At 40.9% G+C, this 25,361-nt stretch overlaps 1 protein-coding gene across 9 annotated transcripts in view; it reads left to right on the top strand.

The window, feature by feature from the left end:
- Positions 1-21,063, top strand: part of LOC147724276 (uncharacterized) — a 92,641-nt gene extending 71,578 nt beyond the window's left edge. For 5 of the 9 annotated variants that reach the window (XM_086965830.1, XM_086965835.1, XM_086965824.1 and 2 more), the window contains 5 exons: positions 23-126; positions 5,997-6,088; positions 6,743-6,836; positions 17,085-17,192; positions 20,589-21,063. Coding sequence is in view for 1 of the 9 variants with exons in the window: in XM_086965828.1 (XP_086821954.1) it covers positions 6,772-6,836; positions 17,085-17,105 (86 nt within the window). In the remaining 8 variants the exon portion in view is untranslated. Of the gene's footprint in view, positions 1-22; positions 127-5,996; positions 6,089-6,742; positions 6,837-17,084; positions 17,193-20,588 lie in introns of those variants that run through there. The other 4 variants (XM_086965829.1, XM_086965828.1, XM_086965827.1 and 1 more) reach the window with 4 other exon arrangements.
- Positions 21,064-25,361: the final 4,298 nt, after the last annotated feature.

The raw sequence follows: 25,361 nt of genomic DNA, 5'->3' as shown, positions 1-25,361 counted from the left end.
TGTGACTGTTCTATTATTGCAGTGCCCGGCTTCTTTCTTTTGAGTAGCTTGTGCTTCCCCTGTTATCCTCTTTCGATGGAGCTTTCCACTCCCTTCACTCAACTCCAGCAGATGAATCATTTCAAGGTAAACTAACCCTAGGACCTTCTTTCTTTGTGACACTGTACAGCATACATGTGTATCTGTAACTGGCATTTTTTAATAAGATATATTAAAACCTGTACAGCATGAAAAACAGACTTGGACTTTGAAGTCCAAGTGATTCTCACTTCGAAAGACCGTGAACCTTTTTCAGTGTTGAGTTGGCACGTCGGGCACTATGAAAATAATCTGAACTGTTAAAACTTTTCCAGTCTGGGGCTGGAGAAAGGACATATTTTAGTCAGTTGTTTACTGCCTGTTGGTGTTTTGCTCCTGTCCTCTCACTTCTCTCTGAAACGCTACGTAATTTTTGTGCAAATACCAGTGCACTTAATTGTTTAAATCTTATAGTTCGTTAGCATAATGAGCTCACTCCTTTTGCTTACCTGTTGCACAGAAAGTAAAACCTATTGTTGAGGATGCATCATAAGAGCTAATGAAGGTACATGCTGGCATTCATAAAAGTTTGCCTTTTTTCTGGAGATTTCATTTGTAATGGCAGATAATCTCTTCGCTTCACAAGTTGCCCTCTTCACCAGCTGTCAGTTGTAGGTAGTTCATCTTTCAATGGCTTGCTCTGTTTGTTGTGTGCTGTTACGAAAAGATCTCCATGTTGACGCCATTCGCACCATGGAGTCTTTTGCCTTTCTGAGAGTCAGTATCTCAGAGTTTGTACTTTAATTTCCGTTTATAAATGTCCCAGTGAAACTCGTCTGTCAAATGGCCTCAGATGTTAGTGAAGGTATGTTTTACTCCGCTGTCTTGTACCATTAGCTGAAGATGCCACCAAAGAGTTTTTTCTGGCTTTTCTGAAGACAGTTTCCCCATAAGCGTTTATAGTTGAGTTTAAAAATCTGAGGTGCTACTGCGTTTTGTGAACCAAATGCAATCAGAGTGCAGTGGCTACGTAGGGTGAAATTTCCCTTGGATGTAGATCCATCACCTCATATCTAATTTAGTTTCATGTCCCTATAATTGAGCGAAGCATTTATTCAAAGTTAATCCGATAAATGTTGATCGAAAGCAGTTGCAGCTTATATTGTGGGTGTAGCCCTCAATGTAGTGGGGAAACTTACAATTGGAGGGCTAGTATTAGTCTAATTTGAATATCCTTTGTATTTCACCTCGAAGTTATGCTAGCAGTATTACTGGTAACTTCGACTAGTATTAACTGTTCTTATAGTGTACAGGTACTGTAAGCAAGGCCACTGGAATTATTCGATTCTGCAGCCATGGCATTTGTTTGCATAAGGATACATTATCCACATCGAACATCTGCTGCATAATTTGCAGATTTAATAAAAAAAGTTTCTAGCTCCAATGGATAACAAAATTACTAAACATGCAGCGGCTTGAATTGCCCCGCAGTGGAAGGGCCTTTTCAAATGTCGACTGGTCACCTTTCATTTGAGTATTGAACTGTTACTAATGAGGTGGAACCTTGACTCGGACAGCGATAACATTTTTAAATAAAATGAATGCAGTGATACTGTTACAAAATGTGCTGCATAATTTCTTTCATTGCCACATAATTTAGTTTACCCTGTGTCATAATTTGGTCCGTCCCTGTCCATTTGTCACCCTGGCTAGAAGTTACACAGGCGCTGGCGCTCTTAGGATGGAGTCAGCAGTACAGTAGTAATAGTACGATAAATAGTATTACTAATTGAGGGGGTTTTAGTGCCAACCAGCTTAAGTGACAGTGATGCAACTAGGGGTAAAAGCTTTAGCTATAATAGTTGTATGATGACGTTGCTAAAGGCTTTTGTACACTGTACAGAGCTTAAACTACCCCTAAATTCAGCTAATCGGTTCAAGGCGAGCCACATTCTCTTTATGTACCCCTGGCTCTTAGTGGTAATTTAATAAAGTTCAGCATCGTAACCTGCAAAAAAACAAATCCAGCGCTGTTCGAGGTAGTCTAATGTCAAAATAAAGGGCACTACAATATGTTTTAACTAGGTTCTGCCAAGCATCACAACTAAGAAAACCTAAACGAAAAATGGTGCTAAGTCTGCCTACATTGGTCTACAATACTATATTCTGGTGTATCCTAGGTCTTTTCAGCCTTCACCAGTTTTTCTTCCCTTCAACTTTAAAATGCTGTTTTTTGGTGCAGACTGACAAGGGCAGGTTGTGCTTGGTTAGCTGGAGTATGTCTATTTCAATTTGTATCTGGACTGAAGAGTATTTTGAGGAATTTGCATTTTCACTACTAGACACTCCCTCATTAGTGCGGTTTCATAAATTCACCAATCAAGTTACTCCAGTGGTAGCTGGGCCGCAACTTGAAAAGATGAACTCTTGCCAGTAGCAAGGCAGTTGTTTAATAAGGGCCTCTTCTTGGGAAATTGCTGTGTACAATGTAGTCCTTTGAGCTGTTTTCCGTCTTAGGTTCAAAGTGAGCTCTACAAAATTATTTTGTGCCATACAAAAAAATTGATTATAAGAACCATTCTGGAGACAGAACTTCTAAGAGCCATCCTTCTGTCTTCAAAAACCTTGCAACCCCGAAACATTGACTCTTTATTGGGAGAGTAGTGCTGTTCCAGATCCGAGCTCTGTAAGGTTGGTAATTCCAGAGGCTGCTCTATCTTCGAGAGTGGTGTCAAATTGGTTACAGTATCAGGGAATGGACTGTAGATTGAAGCCTGTTGAGTCACCTATCTCGTCCTCTGAAATGGTGGTCACAAGCTCCTAGTCGAATACTGAGCTGCTCATCCGTGTCAAGAACTGCAGATCTCGAACAGCAAAATATGACTGAAGCATTACCCCACGGATAGTAGTGCTGCCCTGTTTTTTGTTTTTTTCCTCCTTTTTCTGTTTTAAACTTCAAGTAGCACTCGCTCCACTCTCACCTTCATGGGATGGCAATGGGGAAGGGAGAGCGACCGTCTCCCTTTAATTGCTATTCATCGACTCCTCGCCCACTCGGACCACGACCCACTTGCTTTCTTCATCCGCATTGGCAGGACACCACCATATTTCTCCTGCTGGCGCCTTGGGGATATGCTGCTCCAGTGACCCTCAACAGTCATAACTACTGTTAGTCGATTGGTGATTACATGCAGACAAACTACACCAGTTGGATAGCATTGACTTCCCTTTGGGAGGGATTGAAATTGGTTGTCCGCAGGGATTTTATTTCCATATCTGCCTCAGGACATCGACTCCGTAAGGAGAAACAGAAGAACCTTGAAAGTAGTCCTTGAATTTAAAGCACTCCATGTGCCCTGGGGCCCATTGGGTTTGGAGGGAGCTAGAGCGATCGTGCGTGCTCATTAATCACCTTGATTTAGACAGAGCGGAATAAGCCCTACTTCACTTGAAGCATAAGTACTACTTGGGTAGCAACCGCTGCGGGTGAATGCTGGCTCATCGATAGCATGCTACGATTCACTTCTGCTCCTCTCAGGCAATTCACACTCCTCCAACCACTACTGTCCATTCCTACACGGAGATGCCTTTTGCAACTTTTACAAGTCTCCCGGATTTGATCTCACAAGGGTCAAGTTGGTTTAACCGCATCGCTGCTGCGGTTATTTTTTCGCTGTGCGGCTGTTTTCAATTAACCGAGTTACATGAGGAGCTCAGCTAGTCATCCGCACAAGTCACCCGTGGCTGATGACGAGCTGAGCTCGCCATCAGCATCAAAGGGGTTAATTCCAGGATGGCAATGTGGCGACAACACTCTGCACATCTACCATTTGCTCAACAAAGTGTCTCGGTCCCAAAGGGAAGCCCTTCTTCTCTTGATCGACACATTGCATGCATTCAATAAGAGTCTATTGGCCTTACTTTTTTTGGACTTAAGAATGCTTTGATCCTGGGCACCAGTTTCTTGGTTGGATTGGGAGCATCTATAGCTCACCTATAGCTAAAGTGGGAGTTAATGGGCTTTTATCTTTCCCTGTGTGGTAGGGCATGAGACAAACGCTCCCTTATCCCTCTTGTTTGCTCTGTGGGGCCCCTTGCCCTACACATGTGGTCACATCCAGATATCTCTGGCATCACATTTGGTCATGAGCAACATCTAAATAGCCTCTATGTGGATGACCTGATTTTAGCTGTTTCAGACCCTTTTACTTCTCTCCCTGCTTAGTTTCTGAACTCCAGACTTTTGGATCCCTTTTCGTGTTTCAAGTCAAAATGCAAAAATAAAAAATTTGAATCTTTCGGTTCTCCCCCCAAAATAAGCTATCTTTATGTGCCCATTCCCTTTTTTTGGGCGTCTACTTCATTCCTTATCTCTGGGTCCATTTCGCAAATACTATGACTATCGCTCTTGCCTATAGCGCATTTACCAAACAACTGCGGTCAGATATCCATTGCTGGAATGGCCTGGGCTTATCCTGGATGGGTAGGATCACCGCATCCTTTATCAAGCATTGCCTTTGACACCACCTATTGACCCCATTCCATGCCAATAGAGATTAACAGGTTTATTTGGGGGTGGGGGTGAGGAGGTGGCTGGGAGAGAAGCCTCACTTACATAAAAATCTTCTCTTCAGCTCTACACACGACGGTGGCCTTGCAGTACCTTCACTCCTGCGGTACTACTTCACCTCGCAACTTCAAGCTCCGGTGGAGTAGATGTCACTGAGAAACACTGGTGTCTCATGGACCTGGTAGTCTCTGGCTCCCATATTTGGAAAGAACCCTAACTTCTCAAGAAACATGGGGTTCTGATACTGAGTGGACAGGCATATTTTACCGAACTTGACATATGGCACATAACATGTCTAGCACAGACACTGTATACAAGATTGTGTCCTACTGGTACATGACTCCGGTGAGGATTAGGACATGGAATGTCCAACGCTCTAAGGAATGTTGGAAAGGATGCGATGGGTTCACTCCACCTTTTATGGCACTGCCCCAAGCCATCTGTTTTTGGGATCAGGTTTTAAACGACCTAGACAAAGCCTTCACAACGTCATTCCACGTTTTCCTGTCTATACTATCTCTAGACTTTTCCCCTCTATTCTTGCAGACTAAAACACATGGCATTGGCATTAGGTGCAGCGCACCAGGTTATTCTGTATTAACATGGTCACACAAGGAGATGATGGACGGAGCGCTGATGTTTTTCAGACACTCGCCCCAGTCAGATCTTGGTTCAATCCATCATCGTTCTTTAGCTCACTTAGCCACCTCAGTTCAGACCCAGCTGTATGTTTGACCCAGGTCTTACCTGAACCGGAAACAAGCATCCTAGCTCATTCAGCTAACTATTTATTTGCATCTTGATCTTTTGCCGGTTAAGACTTTTTTAGAGACACGCACCATGGCTTTAATACTCACTAGCACCATAGTGCCATTGGTTAAACAGCAAAGTGATTATATTGGCATGTTTAGCCACTTTAGTATTAGTAATGGTGTCCGAACGCCTGATGGGCTGAGTGTATTTGCTAGGCATGGCCACACCATCACTCACTGGACAACACTGATACAGGCAGGCACAGTCACTTTAGTACTCATTAGCACTTTAGTTTCGTTGGTTGGGCAGTAAAGGGATTATATTGGTTTGTTTATCCATTTTAGTATTGCTCATTGTGTCAGAGTGTTTGATAGGGCAAAGTGTACTTAATAGGCACAGCCATACAACACTCACTAGCTGGCCATCAAAGAGAATATAAACACGTTAATCCCTTTCAGTTCTGCAATGTCCATATTATCTGCCCTGTATTGTCTAAAATCCGTTTTTGTCTGTTTTTATATAATGTGTGTAATGATTTTATAAGTTAATCATGGGATTGTTTTATGGCTTTAATTTACTGTGCCCTTCATTGAAAAAAAACATACAGAAGAGTGACTGTTTATTTAAATTCGTAATGAGTATTTTTGCTCGACAGGGAGAGATTACTCCAGGATGAACTGCTGCCCCCTTTGTTTTTCCTGTCTTCTCAGCCAATGATAATCCATACATTTCGGCAAGTGTTGTGAGGTAAGCCAGAATGACTTAAAACTAGTTTATTTGTAGAAGCAGTGTTTAGGATTAAGTAAACCGTGTGTGCTGAGTAACTCTTACAATACAAATGTGCTGGTTGTCATGTTTGGTTGGCAAGGGGTGTAGACCAAATTGAGGGAGTGATTAATGGCCACTGATGGTGACATTGTGTTTGAATGCAACATTGGTGGATTTCACAAAGTGACATCCTAGAACAGTACAGCTGTGGAGAAGCTTAGACCGTTAAGCAGTCATGTAAATTTTGTTGTTGAGCTCTTTTCACAAAGCTTAGTGGGGTTTCTGCTTGGCCGGGTTTGTAGTGCATAGAGCTACAGTACTGTTCTACTTTGAGAATTGTCTTTCAAAAGTTTGCTGGGTCTTTAAGTAGTCAAGTAAACAACAACCAGCAAAAACTGAGGGACAACGCAGGCGTGTTAATGAGTATAATAGTTGTTTATATCGTACAATACAAGTTAACATAAATCACAGGTACATTTCTTTTCTGGCACCAATGATGATTATCTTTTTGCCGTTTACCCATCTGATACTTACTGATGAGTCTCTACAAACTCTGATGTGCCAGAAGGTTTCATACAAGCAAAGAATAAAGATCCGGACTATTCTCTAAGCGTACCTTCCTTCTCTCAACAGGGATAGTTCTCAAAGGGGTCGGTGGCTATCTTCACTGTTTCTCCGGTGTCTTACCCGCCTGCAAATACCTACGCAGTGGATCCAGTGTTTTAAGGTAACATTGCTTGAATTTGAACTAATGTGTTTACTGGAGATGCGTTTAGAGCCAACACTAGATCTGTTGATTCACAGATTAGACTTTGTAAATGGTATGGAGTTAAAAAAAAAAAAGACTTGCAGGAGTTTGCTTCCAGGTAGCTTTTGAAACTGCACCCATGGAGTTACTGATGGAGCAGATTTCATCTGCAGTCAGGCATTGTTTTATTTTTTGTGCTTCAGACAGACTGCATTTAAATTGCCACACACATTTTGGTGCAAGTTAAAACCAAAGGCACATGAAAAATATAAAAGTGACACCTAGTCTTTCTGAAATGCTTGTGCTGAATTAACATGTGTTTTTACAGTATAAAGAAAAGTGGCCTTTTTAGCTTTAAAGATGAATAAAATGTGTTTCTCTCCTTCCTAGCTCATCTATTGCAATCTGAATTCACTATTTTCTGTTTTAAAAGACTTTAGCTTGGTACATATTTAATAAACGTGTTTAGTTTAAAACACCTCTTTTTATAATGTGTGAAAATAATGCACCAATCACTATACATGGTGCTAAAATGCTTTGTACATGAAAAGGTATCTAAAACATTGATAACATGTTTCTGTGTGTTACATTAACTGTATGTGCTTTTAAATTTTACACTAAAGCATAACAGGCTTTATTATACATTGCACATTTATTTTGCATGTTATTATAAATAATAGAAAAAGCTGCTTTAAAATTAGTAGCTGGGTTAGGTAAACATTATAGTATTAAATGGTATACATTGTACACATTAGTGCTGTATCTAGAGTATGTCCTCTTTTTATTTTTATTATGTGTTTACATCACATGACCAACCCACGTGACCTAAGAACTGGGCCTTGCAGCATTGGAACCTAGCCAGTTGGCTACCGAAGCTGGGACTCTCCTGAAACGCCCACCTTTGCCCTTGAAGAGATGCTGTTTTTATGTCTAATAATGATACAATGTTGCACACTTTTAAACTCTAAGGGGAGGGTAATGTCACGTGAAATACGTAATAGGGGAACATAGAATTATAGGTGGTGACAGTGACTTAACCACCTCCCTTGACCAATCAAAAGATGGGACCTTGTCACTTGCAACATTTGTGGGTGGTACCTGACCTTGAAGGCACTATAAAGGTGGCTGCACACACTGGAGAATCGTCCGTCTGGGCTGACTAGCTGACCAGACACTGACCCACCACTCTACAATAGGCCCCATAGATAGATGCTGCGGAGCGCTCTGCCAAATTTTCTAAGTATAGCACCCAGATAAGGAGAAGTGCTACAAAGCTCTTTGTCATTTTTTTCCCCACCGGCTCCTTTTAACTCAGCTGGCACTGGGCACATTAGGGAGGAGGGGGCGTGTGAGCCTTGACAGGAGACACAGATTAGAACAGGCATCTCTGTGGGTTAGGCACGAGATCGTGGCGGGTATTTTTGTTTGGGCGTTCCGAGGATAGTCTGATAAGAGGGTTTCCCTGTTGATTATTGCAAAATCCTGGCACGTCATATTTGGCACAATAGGCTACATTCCTCTCTGCGAAGGGCGGGTTGCTTGCTCTTTGGAAACGGACAGAAATGCAGAAGAGCAGTGAATAGATAGAATTAGGTTTAAAAGATTTGTCCAACTTATGCATTTAATTTTCTTAATGGGAGACTATTGATTACCCTTGCAAAACTATTTTCTTAGAGACTCTTTAAAAGTTTTGTATGACATTCTGCGCCACATTTTTCCTTCCTACATGTAAATGCTTATATGCAGACTGTAATAAGTTCTGTACTAATGCTATTTTACCTGTTTTCCAAATTCTGTAACCTGATTGATGCCACTGATGAATAAAGGGTCATAAAAACCTAACTTTTGATTAGAAAATAAAACCCTTTAAAACTCAACAACTCTCTTTATTGGCTTAAAATAATAATTGCATTTTTGACTGTTCATCTTTATTTAAAGTCTCCTGAAGGTAATACATGGTGTGAAGGGCCCAACACCTTTTGAGCGGTAAAATTAGAGGTAGCATGAGGGTTTTGCATTGAGAAATTACCAGAAGAAATTACCGCTCCATCAGTTTTTGGTAAGCAGAGGATGGTCGTTATTGATTAGTTTTGGTGATTAATGATTATTGATTTCACCATCAACTACTCAACTAATGGATCATTGACCTTAAGTAGGGAAGTAAAATAATTGCCCAAGTTAGATAAATGTCCAAGTCCTGATTCCTGACTCCAATGCTCAGAACCTGAAGACTGGCAAAGCAGTACTGGAAGGTGATGCAAGAAGTGGTGTGAGTATGAATAGGGTTGTGAAATGTTGTTAATATGCTAGCATGTATGTATTTTTTGAAGTGTTGAAATAGTAAGGGTTTTTACTGTTGGTGACATTTTGCTCATTTTGAATTGATGGTGTTATTGATTATATTGGTAATTTGATAGGACATAATTTTTGGTTATTGATTACATGTTTTAACTCTTCATGTTAAGTTAGTGTCTTGTTCTATGTTGTTTGGAACACGCAGGTATGCACACCTGTGGAATCCCGGGAAGGAATAGCGGGTGGTAAATGGAAGCCACACTGCACTGAGGTTACTCGTCTGTTGGAATAACACTGAGAAGCTAGGTAGGGCTGGCAGTGTTAAATTAGGGACTATTTTCTGTGTGAGTGATTGTAGCAAAGAGTTCGCTGGTGAAAATTTGGTCTGATATCACCTAGAAAGGGTCACACCAAAGGAGTAGCAGGTTCTTCTGAGCTTGAGTGACAGCAAAAGGGTTCGCTGGTGAAACTTTGGACTAAGATATATCCTGAAGGATAAGTCCAAAGGAGTAGCAGGTTCTTCTGAGCTTGAGTGACAGCAAAAGGGTTCGCTGGTGAAACTTTGGACTAAGATATATCCTGAAGGATAAGTCCAAAGGAGTAGCAGGTTCTTCTGAGCTTGTGTGACAGGTAAGCGGAAGGGATTTACCTGTAGTGTTTGAAGAGTAAACGGAAAGCCTTACTTTGTGAAGGGTAAGCGGAATGTGTTACTCGCAGTGAATATAAATCTATCCTTTATTTAGCACAACAGAGTAGCGAATGTATTTATGTTGTTACTAACAGAGTTATTGATTAAGAGAAATATTGCAGTGATTTTGTGGAGGGTCAGTAGTAGGAGTAAAACTGACTAAAATTGAGACTGACAACTTTGGAAATAGAAATTGCATTGAACTATTGCAAAAATGAAATTGTTTGAAGGTTTAAAGAAGCTGTTAGGAGGTAAAGTGAAAAATTCGTTTTTTATTGGTGATGCTCCTGAAGGAACACCTGTGCATTTTATGTCTACCAATTCGGGACAAAATACATGTATGTGGGTTCACCAATGGTGCAAGATTACTAAAAAAGAGGGTGTTTTGAGGTTTCCAAAAGATGGTACTTTTGAATTGCAAATTATTGACAAATTAAGGGAAGTGTTATGTGAAATAAAGACACCATCTAAAGCTGCACAATTTGAGGCCTTAAGCTTGTGGGAAAAGACAGCAAGAGAGAAAGCAAGTGAGGATAAAAAGGTAAAGCACCAAATGCAAGAGAAGAGGATTAATGATGATAAAGAACTCCAAATAAATAATGATTCAGGGGATAAAATAATGGATGCATTGTTAACTGAGTGTCCACCACTTTATGTGGTTCCCTTTAAAAATGCTGAAAATAGTGTACTAGTAAGCACTACAGTGGCTACTGCTTCTGTTGAGCAGAGAAAAACACAGATTGAGAAAACTGTGCAAACATTTCAGATTGACCCATTACCTGTTGTTTCAGCACTGACAGTGATACCTCCAGGTGTTACTGCTTCAAATGTGCCTGATTCAGTCCAAGAATTGCTAACTGCAGATGCACCGATAATGCATAGAAAAATTATGACTGTCCCAATTGATATGGTCCCTACTGAAAAGGTTCAAAGAGCTGCAGAAGGAGTGATTATGGCAGAGTTTATTTCAGAAACTCAGAATTCACAGATTATTGAACAGAAATTAGCCCAAGCACTGAAAGGTGAGGGAAAAATGGCCTTTACCACATCTACAGCTCAGGATAAAATAAATATATTTGAAAATGGGATTTCTCAAACCTGCTTTGAGGAAGCAGCAGTGATTAAAAAGTTAGACAACATGGGAGAACATATTAACACAGGCCCTGAAAGAGAGACAGCTTAGTGTTTTAAATTCAGCACTTGAACATGTAGAAAATAACAGTCCATGCTGTTTAAATAATGAAAATGTGAACAAGTGTCAGGAAAAAGAATAAATTTCCCTGAGTAAGGTAACAGCTGTATGTGCATTAACTACACATAATGGCCTGACAGATTTGGCTCAAAATTATGAAATTGATGTTTCAGGAAGTTTTCCATCTCAGAAATGTTTTAGGGTACATATGGATGATGAAGCAAATGAGAAAATGTGCTCTTCCGGAATGCAATTGCATATTGCAGAAATAAAGTATATTTTTAAATGCAATGGGTTTGAGAAATTAGGAGACAAATGGGCAAGAAAACATGAGAAGAAAAAGAAACCACCAGACCTAGCAAGGAAACTGGAAAAGGAAAAGAAGCCACCAGATTTAGTTAAGAAAAATAAGCAGAATGGGGGAGAAGCTTTTGCTTACTCATTGAGAGAAAAGGTAGGAGAAGTGCATGTTCCTATGCCACAGAATAAAAGTGAACTTGCAGCATTTCTGAACATTCCCACAATTGAGAGACAGAATTATGCTGTGGTACCCACAAATTGATGGATTTCTTGACATTTTAAAAGAGTCGTGCATTAATTTGGAAATGTTCTTTTACATTGCCATGCAGAATGAATTGTGGTTTGAATCTAAAGTTATTCAAAGGCCAAGTGAAGAGGCAATGAAAAGGGTTTGCATGAATGCACCATCATTTTCTGTTGTTATGGAGGAAAACATAGCAGTGATTATTTTCCTGAAGAGTGGAGTGCCAGTAAAGGATGTTGATTTGGTACAGATTAAAAGAACACAGGATGGAAGTAAAGGTGTTTTGGTTTGTGAAAATTCAGGTATGGATGTTGTACTGCTGGAAAATATGTCCTTTTGCCATCTTTACAACAGATTTAAGCATTGGAAGAAGAAAAATAAATTTAAACATGATGCACAAAAACATGGAGAAATGCAGATGCAAAATATAACAGCTAAGCAAATGCAAACGTCAGTTCAGAAACAGGTACCTATGGCAGGAATTTTCCAAGCAAAGATGGTCCCACAAAATATGGAAAAAGCTAAAATTAATTTAAATAGGTTGTCCAGAGCAAATGTGAATTATTTCCAGAGGCAAAATCAGAACCCAGTCCAACAGGTTGCTGTGTTTGAAAATGAGAGTTTTAACCCTCACAATTCTGAATTTACCAATTCCATTGTGAAGGTAGAGGAAAGTCCAGATTTAAATGCAGGAGTTTTAAACAAAGAAATTACAAACCCAGTTTTAGAAAAATGTGCACCTAAATTAGGCCCATTTGAGGAAAATTACAAAACTGTTGTCTGTGACTCTGGCCTAGCAGAAAAACAATTGTTTTGCAAATTAAACAGCACAGAATACTGTACACCAGATAATGTTATTTTTCAGATTCCGGATGAGGATGTACATTTTAAAATGGCCCAGCAAGAAACAGCTGTAGCATTATTTTCAGAAAAGACAGTTGAAAAATTACCTTCTGATTTTGAAAAAATAATAAACACTGAAATAAGAGAGTTCATAGAGAAGGATGCCAGATTAATAAAATGTGCAGAACATGTCTTATTAAAATTAGAACAAAGTGACATGTATTCAGGAACACCATCAGTTGCAGAAATTTTACCAATAAAAGGATTTTTGATGGAATTGATTGGAAGTTTATGTAACTTTCTGATCACAGGTTCACAGAAAATAAATGAAAAGAAGAGAATAGTGCAGGAGATTAAAAGCATATTTTTTCCATGTTGTCCTGTGGTACCGAATCCAGCCAATGTATTTTTTCACATTCCATGTGCTGAAGAATGGCTTACTTTTATTGATTTTTGCAAAGCCCATGTAACAGTGCCATTGCATGAGAATAGTCAGGAGTACTGTCAAAAAGAAAATGAATACCTGGGACACAAAATTGGAAAGGGAGATAGAAAGGTGTCACCAGAGAAGGTGGAAATAATTTCCAAGATAAATCCACCTCAAATTCAGAAAGAAGTCAGGACATTTTTGGGAATGGTTAGCTGCTGTAGAGAGTGGTTACAAAACCCTTCCCTAGTGGCTAAGCCTTTACTGAGGCTGACACATGAGGATGTGTCTGATCCGCTTCCATTGGACAACAATTGCACAAAAACATTCCTAGAGTTGAAAGAGAAAGAATGTTGCGCCCCAGCACTAGGAATGAAAGTTTATTTAAAAGAAAATATACCAATTTGCAGTGAGAGGGAGGGCTGCACTCTCTCATTGCCTATTCAAAAAGATGACTGTGTTCAAAGGTCTGTGATGTATTGCCTATTGACCTTTGACCCTAACTTCACAGGAATACCAGCAAATGGATTGGATTGTGATGAAACTGAATATGAGTGTCTAAATATCATGAAAATATGCATAAAGCCAAATTCAGACTTTAATGATGAATGTCTGAGTCAGCCCAACAATGTCCATTTTGTAGATGGCCCATGTTTGAAAGGTGACACATTAAAAGCAGCACATGCTGTGCTCCTTATACATTATGTTGTCAAAGCTTCATGGCTTTCAGTAGTTACCTCAGCCCAAAATTCGAAATTGATTGCCCTTACCATAATATGCAGTATATCTGCTCAAATGAGTCACTGTTGTCATGGGAGAGAGAAATGCTTATTCAGTTGCACACATTTGTGTTCTGTTAGCATGTACATTCTATGGAATCTTCACAGGTGAATTAAAAGAGGCTCAAGAAAATGTTTTTAAAGCAGCACAACAGGGTTGTATCAGAACTGTTTTTGAGAAAAGCGACAACTGCAAAGTGGTAAAAGTGTTATTGCAAAGACTGATGCCCAGGTATAGATTGCCAGTTTCTCTGAAATCAGATCATAATGTGGTCTCAAAGATGAGTGCAGAACAACAGATTGGACAAGGAATGGATTGCAGCTATCTGCCTGAAGTGTCAAGCATAATAAAGCTACACAATGGCAGCACTGAGTTACCTTTTGCAAAAGACGGTGTCTCACCAACACTAAAGTGGCTTGAAAATGCATATGCAAATGCACTTGTGGAAAACACTGAGGAGAACACTAGCCATTGCTGTGTAGGTCTGGTTGATGTACAGTGTGCAGTTTCTCACCAGATTGCAGCTGCTACACAAGATCTGCATAATGGATGGTACAACGGCTTTGGTCTGAGAGATGCTTTGTTGAAACATCAGAATCTGATCGAAGTGAAAATAAGTGTGAAAGGCATTGGTTGAAAAAAAAGTGCAAAGGATTGATGGTGCTCTGTCAGAGTTTCTCAGCACCTAAGTAGTCTAATTTGCATTGAAAAGGTAGAGAATGCCACACTGTATGAGCCATTCTGATGGCAAGCTGATGACAATGAGCAAAGAAATGCTGAAAATGTCCTGTTGAATTCTTTTTTTTATTATTTTAGTTACTTATTTTAAAGAAGACTAACTGTTCAAGAAGCTACTTACAGAACTCTGCACTAAAACAATTGAGCTTGGCTATATATGATCTGATTACAGATAGACTTGTGTTTGCCTTAGAAGTAGAAGTAAAATTGTTATATGCTCAGCTTTTGCAATTAAAAAAATCACTTTTGAAAATGAAATATGGAAATGTGTGATGAATTAAAAATCATTTTATTATGATTTGAATTATCAGAAGGGTAGATTGATGGAGCAGATTTCATCTGCAGTCAGGCATTGTTTTATTTTTTGGGCTTCAGACAGACTGCATTTAAATTGCCACACACATTTTGGTGCAAGTTAAAACCAAAGGCACATGAAAAATATAAAAGTGACACCTAGTCTTTCTGAAATGCTTGTGCTGAATTAACATGTGTTTTTACAGTATAAAGAAAAGTGGCCTTTTTAACTTTAAAGTTGAATAAAATGTGTTTCTCTCCTTCCTAGCTCATCTATTGCAATCTGAATTCACTATTTTCTGTTTTAAAAGACTTTAGCTTGGTACATATTTAATAAACGTGTTTAGTTTAAAACACCTCTTTTTATAATGTGTGAAAATAATGCACCAATCACTATACATGGTGCTAAAATGCTTTGTACATGAAAAGGTATCTAAAACATTGATAACATGTTTCTGTGTGTTACATTAACTGTATGTGCTTTTAAATTTTACACTAAAGCATAACAGGCTTTATTATACATTGCACATTTATTTTGCATGTTATTATAAATAATAGAAAAAGCTGCTTTAAAATTAGTAGCTGGGTTAGGTAAACATTATAGTATTAAATGGTATACATTGTACACATTAGTGCTGTATCTAGAGTATGTCCTCTTTTTATTTTTATTATGTGTTTACATCACATGACCAACCCACGTGACCTAAGAACTGGGCCTTGCAGCATTGGAACCTAGCCAGTTGGCTACCGAAGCTGGAACTCTTCTGAAACGCCCACCTTTGCCCTTGAAGAGATGCTGTTTTTATGTCTAATAATGATACAATGTTGCACACTTTTAAACTCTTAAGGGGAGGGTAATGTCACGTGAAATACGTAATAGGGGAACATAGAATTATAGGTGGTGACAGTGACTTAACCACCTCCCTTGACCAATCAAAAGATGGGACCTTGTCACTTGCAACATTTGTGGGTGGTACCTGACCTTGAAGGCACTATAAAGGTGGCTGCACACACTGGAGAATCGTCCGTCTGGGCTGACTAGCTGACCAGACACTGACCCACCACTCTACAATAGGCCCCATAGATAGATGCTGCGGAGCACTGCCAAATTTTCTAAGTATAGCACCCAGATAAGGAGAAGTGCTACAAAGCTCTTTGTCATTTTTTTCCCCACCGGCTCCTTTTAACCCAGCTGGCACTGGGCACATTAGGGAGGAGGGGGCGTGTGAGCCTTGACAGGAGACACAGATTAGAACAGGCATCTCTGTGGGTTAGGCACGAGATCGTGGCGGGTATTTTTGTTTGGGCGTTCCGAGGAGAGTCTGATAAGAGGGTTTCCCTGTTGATTATTGCAAAATCCTGGCACGTCATATTTGGCACAATAGGCCACATTCCTCTCTGCGAAGGGCGGGTTGCTTGCTCTTTGGAAACGGACAGAAATGCAGAAGAGCAGTGAATAGATAGAATTAGGTTTAAAAGATTTGTCCAACTTATGCATTTAATTTTCTTAATGGGAGACTATTGATTACCCTTGCAAAACTATTTTCTTAGAGACTCTTTAAAAGTTTTGTATGACATTCTGCGCCACATTTTTCCTTCCTACATGTAAATGCTTATATGCAGACTGTAATAAGTTCTGTACTAATGCTATTTTATCTGTTTTCCAAATTCTGTAACCTGATTGATGCCACTGATGAATAAAGGGTCATAAAAACCTAACTTTTGATTAGAAAATAAAACCCTTTAAAACTCAACAACTCTCTTTATTGGCTTAAAATAATAATTGCATTTTTGACTGTTCATCTTTATTTAAAGTCTCCTGAAGGTAATACATGGTGTGAAGGGCCCAACACCTTTTGAGCGGTAAAATTAGAGGTAGCATGAGGGTTTTGCATTGAGAAATTACCAGAAGAAATTACCGCTCCATCACACTAATGGAGAGGGGTAACTGGCCAGAATAAATCTCCAGTGAATTTCAGGAAGTACTGGCACCTGGGCACGTTATGCCCCTTACATAACGAAATTATGCAGCTAAAATCTGATGTTTGAGTACATATTAAGTGTTTCTTTTGGACAGACAGTGTAATATGTGTATACATTTTTTAACCGAGGCACAGATCCCCTTAATGTGTCTACTGAACTGTTCTGACTGGTGCTTGGGTCTCAAGAACAACTAGAACATGAGCTCCATGAAGCTTCTTCATAACAATGAAGGATAGTAAAAATGTTTACTAAGTTCATGCAACTCTGATGGAATTTGTTTTCTGGCATTAATGATGAACATCTCTTTTGCCGTTTACCCATCTGACATTACCTGATGTGACTTTACAATACTGAGATGCCAGAATTGTGTTCCTAAACAACGCTTTGACTGATATATTTGGAATTTCTTTATTGAAGCTATTTGTCACTGTTTATTATTGCAGCGCCCGGCTTCTTCTGCTTGAGTAGCTTGCTGCTTCCTCTGTTGCTATCCTCTTTCGATGGGACTTTCCACTCCCTTCACTCAACACCAGCAGATGAATAATATCAAGGTAAAAACTAAATCTGGGAGCTTGTTTCTTTATAGCACTGTACAGCATACATGTGTATCTGTAGCGGCTTCGCCTTTTTAAATAAGATATATTTAAACGTGTACAGCATTACAAACTGAGACCAGACTCCTAAGTCCTTGTGCTTCTCACTGCAAAAGACCTTTTTCAGTGTTGAATTTCCACGTTGGGCACCATAAAAATAATCTGAACTCTGAAAATGGTCCCAACCAGGGGATGGAGGAAGGACCTATTCTAGTCAGTTCACTATCCATTGGTGTTTTGATCCTGTCGTCTCGCTTCCCTCTGAAAAGTTGTGTAATTTTTTGTGCAAATACCACTTTGCTTCATTGCTTCAATCGATAGTTTGTTGGCATACCAAGAGCTCTCACTACTTTTGCAAAGTTTTCGTACAGAAATTTCGCACAAATTCTGTTTAACGCTTGCATTGTTGAGGTTGCGTCATAAGAGCTAATGGAGGTACATGTTGGCATTCATAGAAGTTGTTAGCCTTTATTCTGGAGATTTCATTTGGGATGGCTGATCTGCAAACTTCCCAAGTTGGCCTCTTCACCTGCTGTCAGTTTTTGGTACTCCATCTTTCAATGACTTGCTCTGTTGTGTGCTGTTATGAATCTGGTCTTCATGTTGGCGCCGTTCGCAGCAGGAGTCTTTTACCTTTCTGAGAGTCAGTCGCTAAGAATTTGTATTTTCATTTCGGTCTATAAATGTCCCAGTGAAACGGACTGTCATCTGGCCAATGGCTTCAACTGTTAATGAAGGTATATTTTACTTCGCTGTCTTGTACCATTAGCTGAAGATTCCACCAAAGAGTTTTTCCCGGCTTTTCTGAAGATTGTTTCCCCATAAGCGCTTATAGTTGAGTGTATAAATCCGAGCTGTTACTGCATTTTGTGAACCAAATGCAGTCAGAGCGCAGTGGCTACCTAGGGTGAAATGTCCCTTGGATGTACATCCATCACCCCATATCAAATTTATTTTCATGTCACTTTAATGGAGCAAAGCATTTATTCGAAGGTCATCAAATTAATTTTGATTGAAAGCAGTTGCAGCTTATATCGTGGGTGTAGCCCTCAATGTAGTGGGGAAACTGACAGTTGGAGGGCTAGTATTAGTAGAACTTAATACCCTTTGTATTTCAACTAGTAGTCATGCTAACAGTATTACTGGTAACTTTGACTAGTATTACCTGTTCTTATAGTGTACAAGTGCTGTTCTGAAAGCAAGGCCACTGGAATGATTCAATTCTGCAGCTGTAGCATTTTCTGCATAAGAATACATTATCCACATAATCAAACATCTGCTGCATAATTTACAGATTTAATAAAAAAATATTTATTTCTTGCTGAAAAGGATCAAAAGTAACTAAACTTGCAGCAACTTGTATTTCCCCGCAGTGGAAGTCCTTTCCCAAAAGTAGACAGGCCACCTTTCATTTTCCTATTGCTTGGAGTGTTAAACTATTATTAATGAGTTGAAACTTTACTCTGTTTTAAAATGTTAAAAAAAATAATTACAAATAATGCAGTAATATTGTTACGAAATGTGCTGCATCATTTGCTTTTCCTTGCCACGTAATTTAGTTTATCCTGTGACATGATTTGGTCCTTCCCTGTCCATTTGTCACACTGGCTAGAAGTTACACAGGCGCTGGTACCCCTGATGGAACCAGCAGTACAGTGGTAGTAGTACGATGGTACTAATTGAGGGGATTATAGTACCAACCAACTTAAGTGACAGTGATGCAGGTAGGGAGGTAACATCTTTAGCTATACTAGTTGCAAGATGTTTGCTAAAGGCTTTCGTACACTGTTCAGGGCTTAAATAAACTACCCTGGAATTCAGCTAATCCGAGTTCAAGGTGAGCTACAATCTCTTCATTTATCCATGGCTCTTTGTGGTAATTTGGTAAAGTTCAGAATCGGAGGTGTCCCGGCGCTTAGTTAGCGGGGGGGGGGGGGCAGTGTACCGAGAAGAAGACGGAGGTAGAAATAAGAAAGAAAGTTAATAAATAAAAAGCCACGTTTTTAACTGTTTCCTCAAGGGCCTCTTCTTTAGAATTTGCTGTGTGCGATTTAGTCCTTTAACCCGTTTACCGCGGTGGAATGTCTGCCGCGGTGTCGGGCATTCTGCTGAGAGGGCGGGGCAACTTCGGCTATCGGTCGTGCACAGCACTCAACAGGTAGTGCTCGCGTCGGCCGATGCAAGCACGTAAGGGGGTAAGCAGTTTTCTGCATTAGGTTCAAAGTGAGCTCTACAAAATTGTTTTGTTCCATACAAAAAGATTGATTAGAACACACATTCTAAAGCCAGGAATTCTAGGAGCCATCCTTCTGTCTTCAAAAGCCTTACAACTTCGAAACTGATTCTTCATTGGGAGAGTAGTGTTCTTGAAGCAGAGCTCCGTAAGGTCTTCAGTTCCAAAGGCTGCTCCATCTTCGATAGTGGCACATCAAATTGGTTACAGTATTGGGGAATGGACTGTAGATTGAAGCCTGTTTGGTCACCCATCTCTTCCTCTGAAATGGTGACCACAAGCTCCTAAGTTAATACTGAGCTGCACCTCTGTTTCAAGAACTGCAGATCGTTTTTACATAGCAAAATAAGGATTGCAGCCTTAACCCACAGATACTAGTACTGCTTTTTCCTTTTCTGTTAAGATCAAGTAAACGGATAGCACTCGCTCCACTCCTCCTTGATGGATAGCAATGGAGATCAGAGAGTAACATTTTACTTTGCTCCTGGTGTCCAACATTGTTACAGTAGGAGCACATTTGTGCACACACCTCACCAACCAGAACTAAATGTGACCATTCCAAACTTATTTTTGTGGTCTGAGAGTTGGTCAAAAAGCCCTCCCTCCTTTTTTTTAAATGGTCATTGGCTTTAATACTTTCAGTGAGAGAATCTTATGATGAACTGGTTATAAAGTTACTCTATCTTCCACCAAATGTAGTATTAGATGTACATAGACTTTTCTAGGGTGCCCTGTCTTACACTTGTGCTCAGCATCTGCACCTCTATCAGGGAATTCCCAGTGGTTTCCCATAGGGTTATGGTCCCTTAACAATTTAAAGATATAAATGCCCATAGTTGCCTGCAGTCACTGAGATTGTGCACTTGTTGCCTAAGAAATAAGTCTTTGTTCATCTTCGCCCTCCTCGGGCAACTTCAGTCATGCAGGCTACCAATAAATCTGCAACCTGGTCCTTTCTCGAAACTGCTAAAAGCACTATCAAAGGAAAAAATCAATACATTTTGCAAATATCTGCAAGCATTCCAAAGTTATCTGTTGCATGCCACAATTGCATAACTATCACCCTATCTATATATATATATATTTTTTTTTTTCACTGAAAACAATTTTTTCCATTCCAGAAGGTCTAAAAAAGGTAAATGCCACTAAAGTGACATGCAGAATCTGCGAAAGGGTTCTTTCAAGAGGTGATCCGAACAAGAAGTATTCTTGCAGTACAGCAAGTATGATGAAGCACCTCAAGACTCAGCACCCCGTCAACCTGGCTCTGGAGGAGTGCAGAAGACTTCGAGAGAACCCTCCCTCCGCCTGCAGTGGAAAGTACTTCAGCTGCAGCAATATCGCCAGTACATCCGGATATACTTCCAGAATTTGGACAACTGAAAATTCACTGTATTAAATGCAACAAACTACTCTGCTATGGAGAGCAGTCCGTCTATCTAATCTCTACAGCACAGAAAAATCACAGCTGTAGGTTTTATATATATACTTTTTTTTCCTGAAGTTGACTGTTTTGTTCATCCTGTTCTCTTTTTTTTTTAAACTGAAAAATCACAATCGTTCAAAAAATAAAACAAAAAAAAGCTTTTCAGAACTAACTTCTGGTTAAAAGAGCTAGATTTGTTTGATAGTGTTTGAAACTGGTTGAATGTATGCATAGTGCATAATTGACTGAAAGAATGCATTAGTAGTGTATGGTAAAAGTATAAATGCAGAACTATAAGGAAGTGCTGCAGCATTATACTGTAAGCTCTTTAGCTGTAGTGTGCTGTGGTACTTCCGAAGCAGAGGGATGCAACATATGTACATAAATGTGTTGCAAGTCTATGCTTCCCTCTGCACAGCTGCTTAAACTGCAGCCATGTGGTGACACATGCCCCTTTGCACAATAGTGCAAGGATATCTGTGTTGTGTGGAGTTTGTTTTTGTGCAGGAAGACTCCTCCAGTATTAGGGGTGTCTTTCATAGATTCACATGCTTGAATATTCCCCGTCGTCGAAGTGGGAGTCCCACGGTACATAAAATAGCAGTAATATATGCATATATAAATAAAAATTACCATAATTATATATATTTATATATTTATATATATATATATAGCAGTAAAGTATCCAAAACTTAAAAAGTACCATAGAACAGAATAGGCCCATAGAAAGCCTAAGGGAGAAACTCACTTTCGTATAATATCAGTGTCATTATGTTTTGGTCCACATTCTAGCCAATCAGGCTGTAGTTCCCTCTAGAACCTTCTCCTCGGGAGCCCAAGTCCTCAGATTTTCTACTGCACGTCGTGTGAAGGGAGTCTCCCTGAGCTCTGCTCAGTTTTTCATCTTACATAGCTGTTTTTTCTTCTCAAATGTCTTCTTCAAGGAAATCTTTGTTCAGACCTTGTCCATCATGTGGAAAATTGCGTCTCTTTCATAAAGATCCACACAGTAAATGTATTTACTGCCGCTACCCGGACCATGAAGTGAAGACCTGTAAGTACTGCCGTACTTTTCCACCTAAAACTTTAAGGGACAGAGAGGCCCGTCTCCTTCTGTGGCTTCAGAAGTTGAAGACAACGGACACTGTGGTCTCGGAGGATGAGTGTCTCTTCTTTCCAGTCAAAGACCTCTCGGAAGCGTGGGTCGGAGTCAGAGATGCCTTCTCCTTTTTCTCAAGAAAAGGAGACTTCTAGAAATCTCTAAAGTTGGCTCCCCACAGGATTTACCTCCAATTACGCCTACGAGACCTGGCTCTCTGGCGTCATTGTCCAAAGCCATGCCTTCATCCTCTAAAACGGGCACTGGGTCGTCGACGCATCCGTCGACTACATCGACGAAATCCGTAGATGCTGTCTCCACGTTGACATGTTCCATGTCTTCCAGGACTACGTCCACCTCGTCGACGACAACCCATGAGGTGAGACCCATTGCCTCTGTCTTAAAGATCTCGTCGACGGCTGTCAAATCAACCTCGTCGGCGAAGAAACAACCGTCAATGCGCCATTTGTCGATGCACTCCTCGTCGTCGAGCAAGATTACAGCATCGTCGACGGGCAGCGCCCTCGTCGTCGTAGTCGACGACTACTTCTTCGACGACTGCCTTACCGTCGACGACGACTTCGGCGGTTGCCACCTCGTCGACGAGCAAGTCCCTACCCTCGTCGACGGCGAAAAAATCTTCGTCGACGAAGGCTAAATCACATCCGTCAACAGATTCTTTATCTGTGGACACGGTGCAGACGCTTCAACCAGCTTTTGGATTTTCCACCACCACGACGTTGCACCATTCTTTGGCCACGGCTACCACCTTCGGTGGTCACTGCTTCCACGCTGAAACGAATGCCTCTTATACAGTTGAGTCCTATAAAGAGTGATTCTACTCTTCCTTACAAATTATTTCAGTCTGCGGAGGAGGACTCCAATGATGGTTCGGAACTGGATGATGTCTTTGGACAAGCGACTAGCCCATCCGAGCTACACATCAAGTGCCAATATTATGATGAGGAAGAGAACGTCTAAGATGGGACAGATCTATTTCCTGTAGACAGGTCAGAGGCAGGACGAATATAATCGCAGATTTCCACCATCTAGGCCTGTTTCTCCAGTGCCGCAACCTCCTCCACAGCCACAAATTTCTGCACCAGTTCCATCAAGGTCACCGGTGCGTACCCAGCATGATGCGGATGAGGATCAAGACCCTCACAACACGGATCCGAATGATGATGATAACGGCCTTCAAGAGTGGGACGATTACAGGGCTCAGACACCTTCAACTCCACCAACGTCGCCATTAGCTTCGCCTCCTGTGGACATTGGCAGCTTCCACAACTTGATGGTCCGCGCTGCTAAGAGATTTCATCACACTCTAGATGTCCAACAGACTGACTGTTTTCTTTACGATTTTAAAGACTTACCTCAAAGGCAAGCTCACACTATTCCAATAATCGACCACATTTGGAATGAAGGTCTCCAATTGATGGAGCGACCAAATTCGATCCCGGCTGTCTTACCAAGGCTCGATATAAAGCGCCAGCAGATTGTCCGACATGCCTAGTGTCACAGCCTTAGGCGGATTCCGTCATTACTCAGGCAGCTCAAAAAAGGTCTCGCAATCCTTCCACACCTCTCACACCTCTCACTTCTCCTCCAGATCAGGAAGGCCGAAAGCTGGATTCCATAGGAAAAAAGTTTACCACCATGGCAGCCAGCACTGTAAGGGCGGCTAATTCATTGGCTATTCTTGGGCGGTATGACCGCCAAATGTGGTCCGAGATTGCAGCATTGCTTCTACAATTACCGGATGCCATCCGTGCGGAAGCACAAGCCATCATTCAGGAGGGTGAAAAGATCTCCTCAGATCATTGACTGCACCATTGATATCTCCTCTACGGGGTTCAGGCAATTGGCGGGGGCTGCTGTTTTGAGGCGTCAAGGCTGGTTAAAATCTACAGCATTTTGCCCGGAGGTTCAAGCTAAAGTACTCGATCTACCTTATGACTGTGATTTGCTCTTCGGAAACATGTCGATGAGGTCCTCTAATCAATCAAAAAGGATACGGCCAAGGCGTTAGGAACTCTCCCATATAGGAAACGGCCATTTCGAGGAGCACGTGGTAGAGGCGGCAACTCTTCCACTTTTTGTGGATCAAACCAATATCGCTCCTACAATGACAATCTGCAAAGACAAACTTACCAGTCCCAAAATCGACAGACCTCCTCCAGACCATACCAGAGAAAAACCACCTACACAGGTGGTTCAAATACAAAGAAACAAGGACAGTCCCAGCGTCAATTTTCCACCGACTGTAAAAATTGGAGGACGAATCTCCAATTACATCTTGAAATGGTCCGACATCACCTCCGATCAATGGGTCCTAGACGTGATATACCTTGGAGTTTACAAAATTTCCTCCCAATCGCCCCCCTACTGGCCCGCCTCCTCCCCATTTCAAAGAACTATTGACTCAAGTCAAATTAATGATCAGAAAAGGTGCTATTGAGGTAGTACCACAAGGCCAGCAGGGCAAGGGGTTTTACTCCCGCTTCTTTCTAGTCAAGAAAAAGTCGGGAGAGTGGCGCCCCATTTTGGATTAAGGGCCCTGAACAAATTAATCACGTCAAAAACATTTCAAATGTTGACCTTGCTCCAAATTTTAAATTATCTCCATCCCGAAGAGTTCTTCTCCACGATCGACCTCCAGGACGCATACTTTCATGTGCCGATTCACTCCAGGCTCAGAAAGTACCTCAGTTTTACAGTCTTGACACCTACATTTCCAATTCAGAGTAGGTTCTTTACCAGGATCATGGCCCCGGTAGCTGCTTTTCTGCGCCTACAAGGCATTCAATTTTATCCATACCTGGACGATTGTCTTATAAAGGCTCCGAACCCCCAACTGGCAATCCAGCACACTCAGTCTTGCATCTCTCTTTTTCAAAAATTGGGCCTTTCCATCAATTGCCGGAAGTCACACTTTCGCCCGTCACAGCGGTGAGATTTTCTAGGAGCCTCACTAGATTCTTGGCTGGCAAAGGTTTTTGTCTCCCAGGAAAGACCAGACCGCATGCTCAAGATGGTACGATTCCTGCAGTCAAAGCTGTACGTTTCAGTCCAGATGTTGAAATCCTTCTAGGCATGGCTTCCTCAGCCATACAGTTGATCCCCCACTGCAGGCTACATATGAGGGTCATACAAGAGGAATTAGACAAGCAGTGGAAACAGAGCTCAGGATCATTCAACAACAGGATCCTGCTCACGCCCCGCATTCAGGTGGCACTGGAGTGGTGGGCTCACCCTCCGAACATATCCATGGGTCGGTCTTTTCAAGAAGCAACTCCGACTGACGCTCACAACCGATGCGTCCCTAGAGGGCTGGGGAGCGCATCTCTAAGGAATGTCAGTAAAAGG

Source organism: Lissotriton vulgaris, chromosome 4_1 (genome assembly GCF_964263255.1).
Source record: "Lissotriton vulgaris chromosome 4_1, aLisVul1.2, whole genome shotgun sequence".
NCBI lineage: Eukaryota > Metazoa > Chordata > Amphibia > Caudata > Salamandridae > Lissotriton > Lissotriton vulgaris.
The sequence above is the reverse complement of the archived record's forward strand: the minus strand, read 5'-3'. Positions and strand labels throughout refer to the sequence as shown.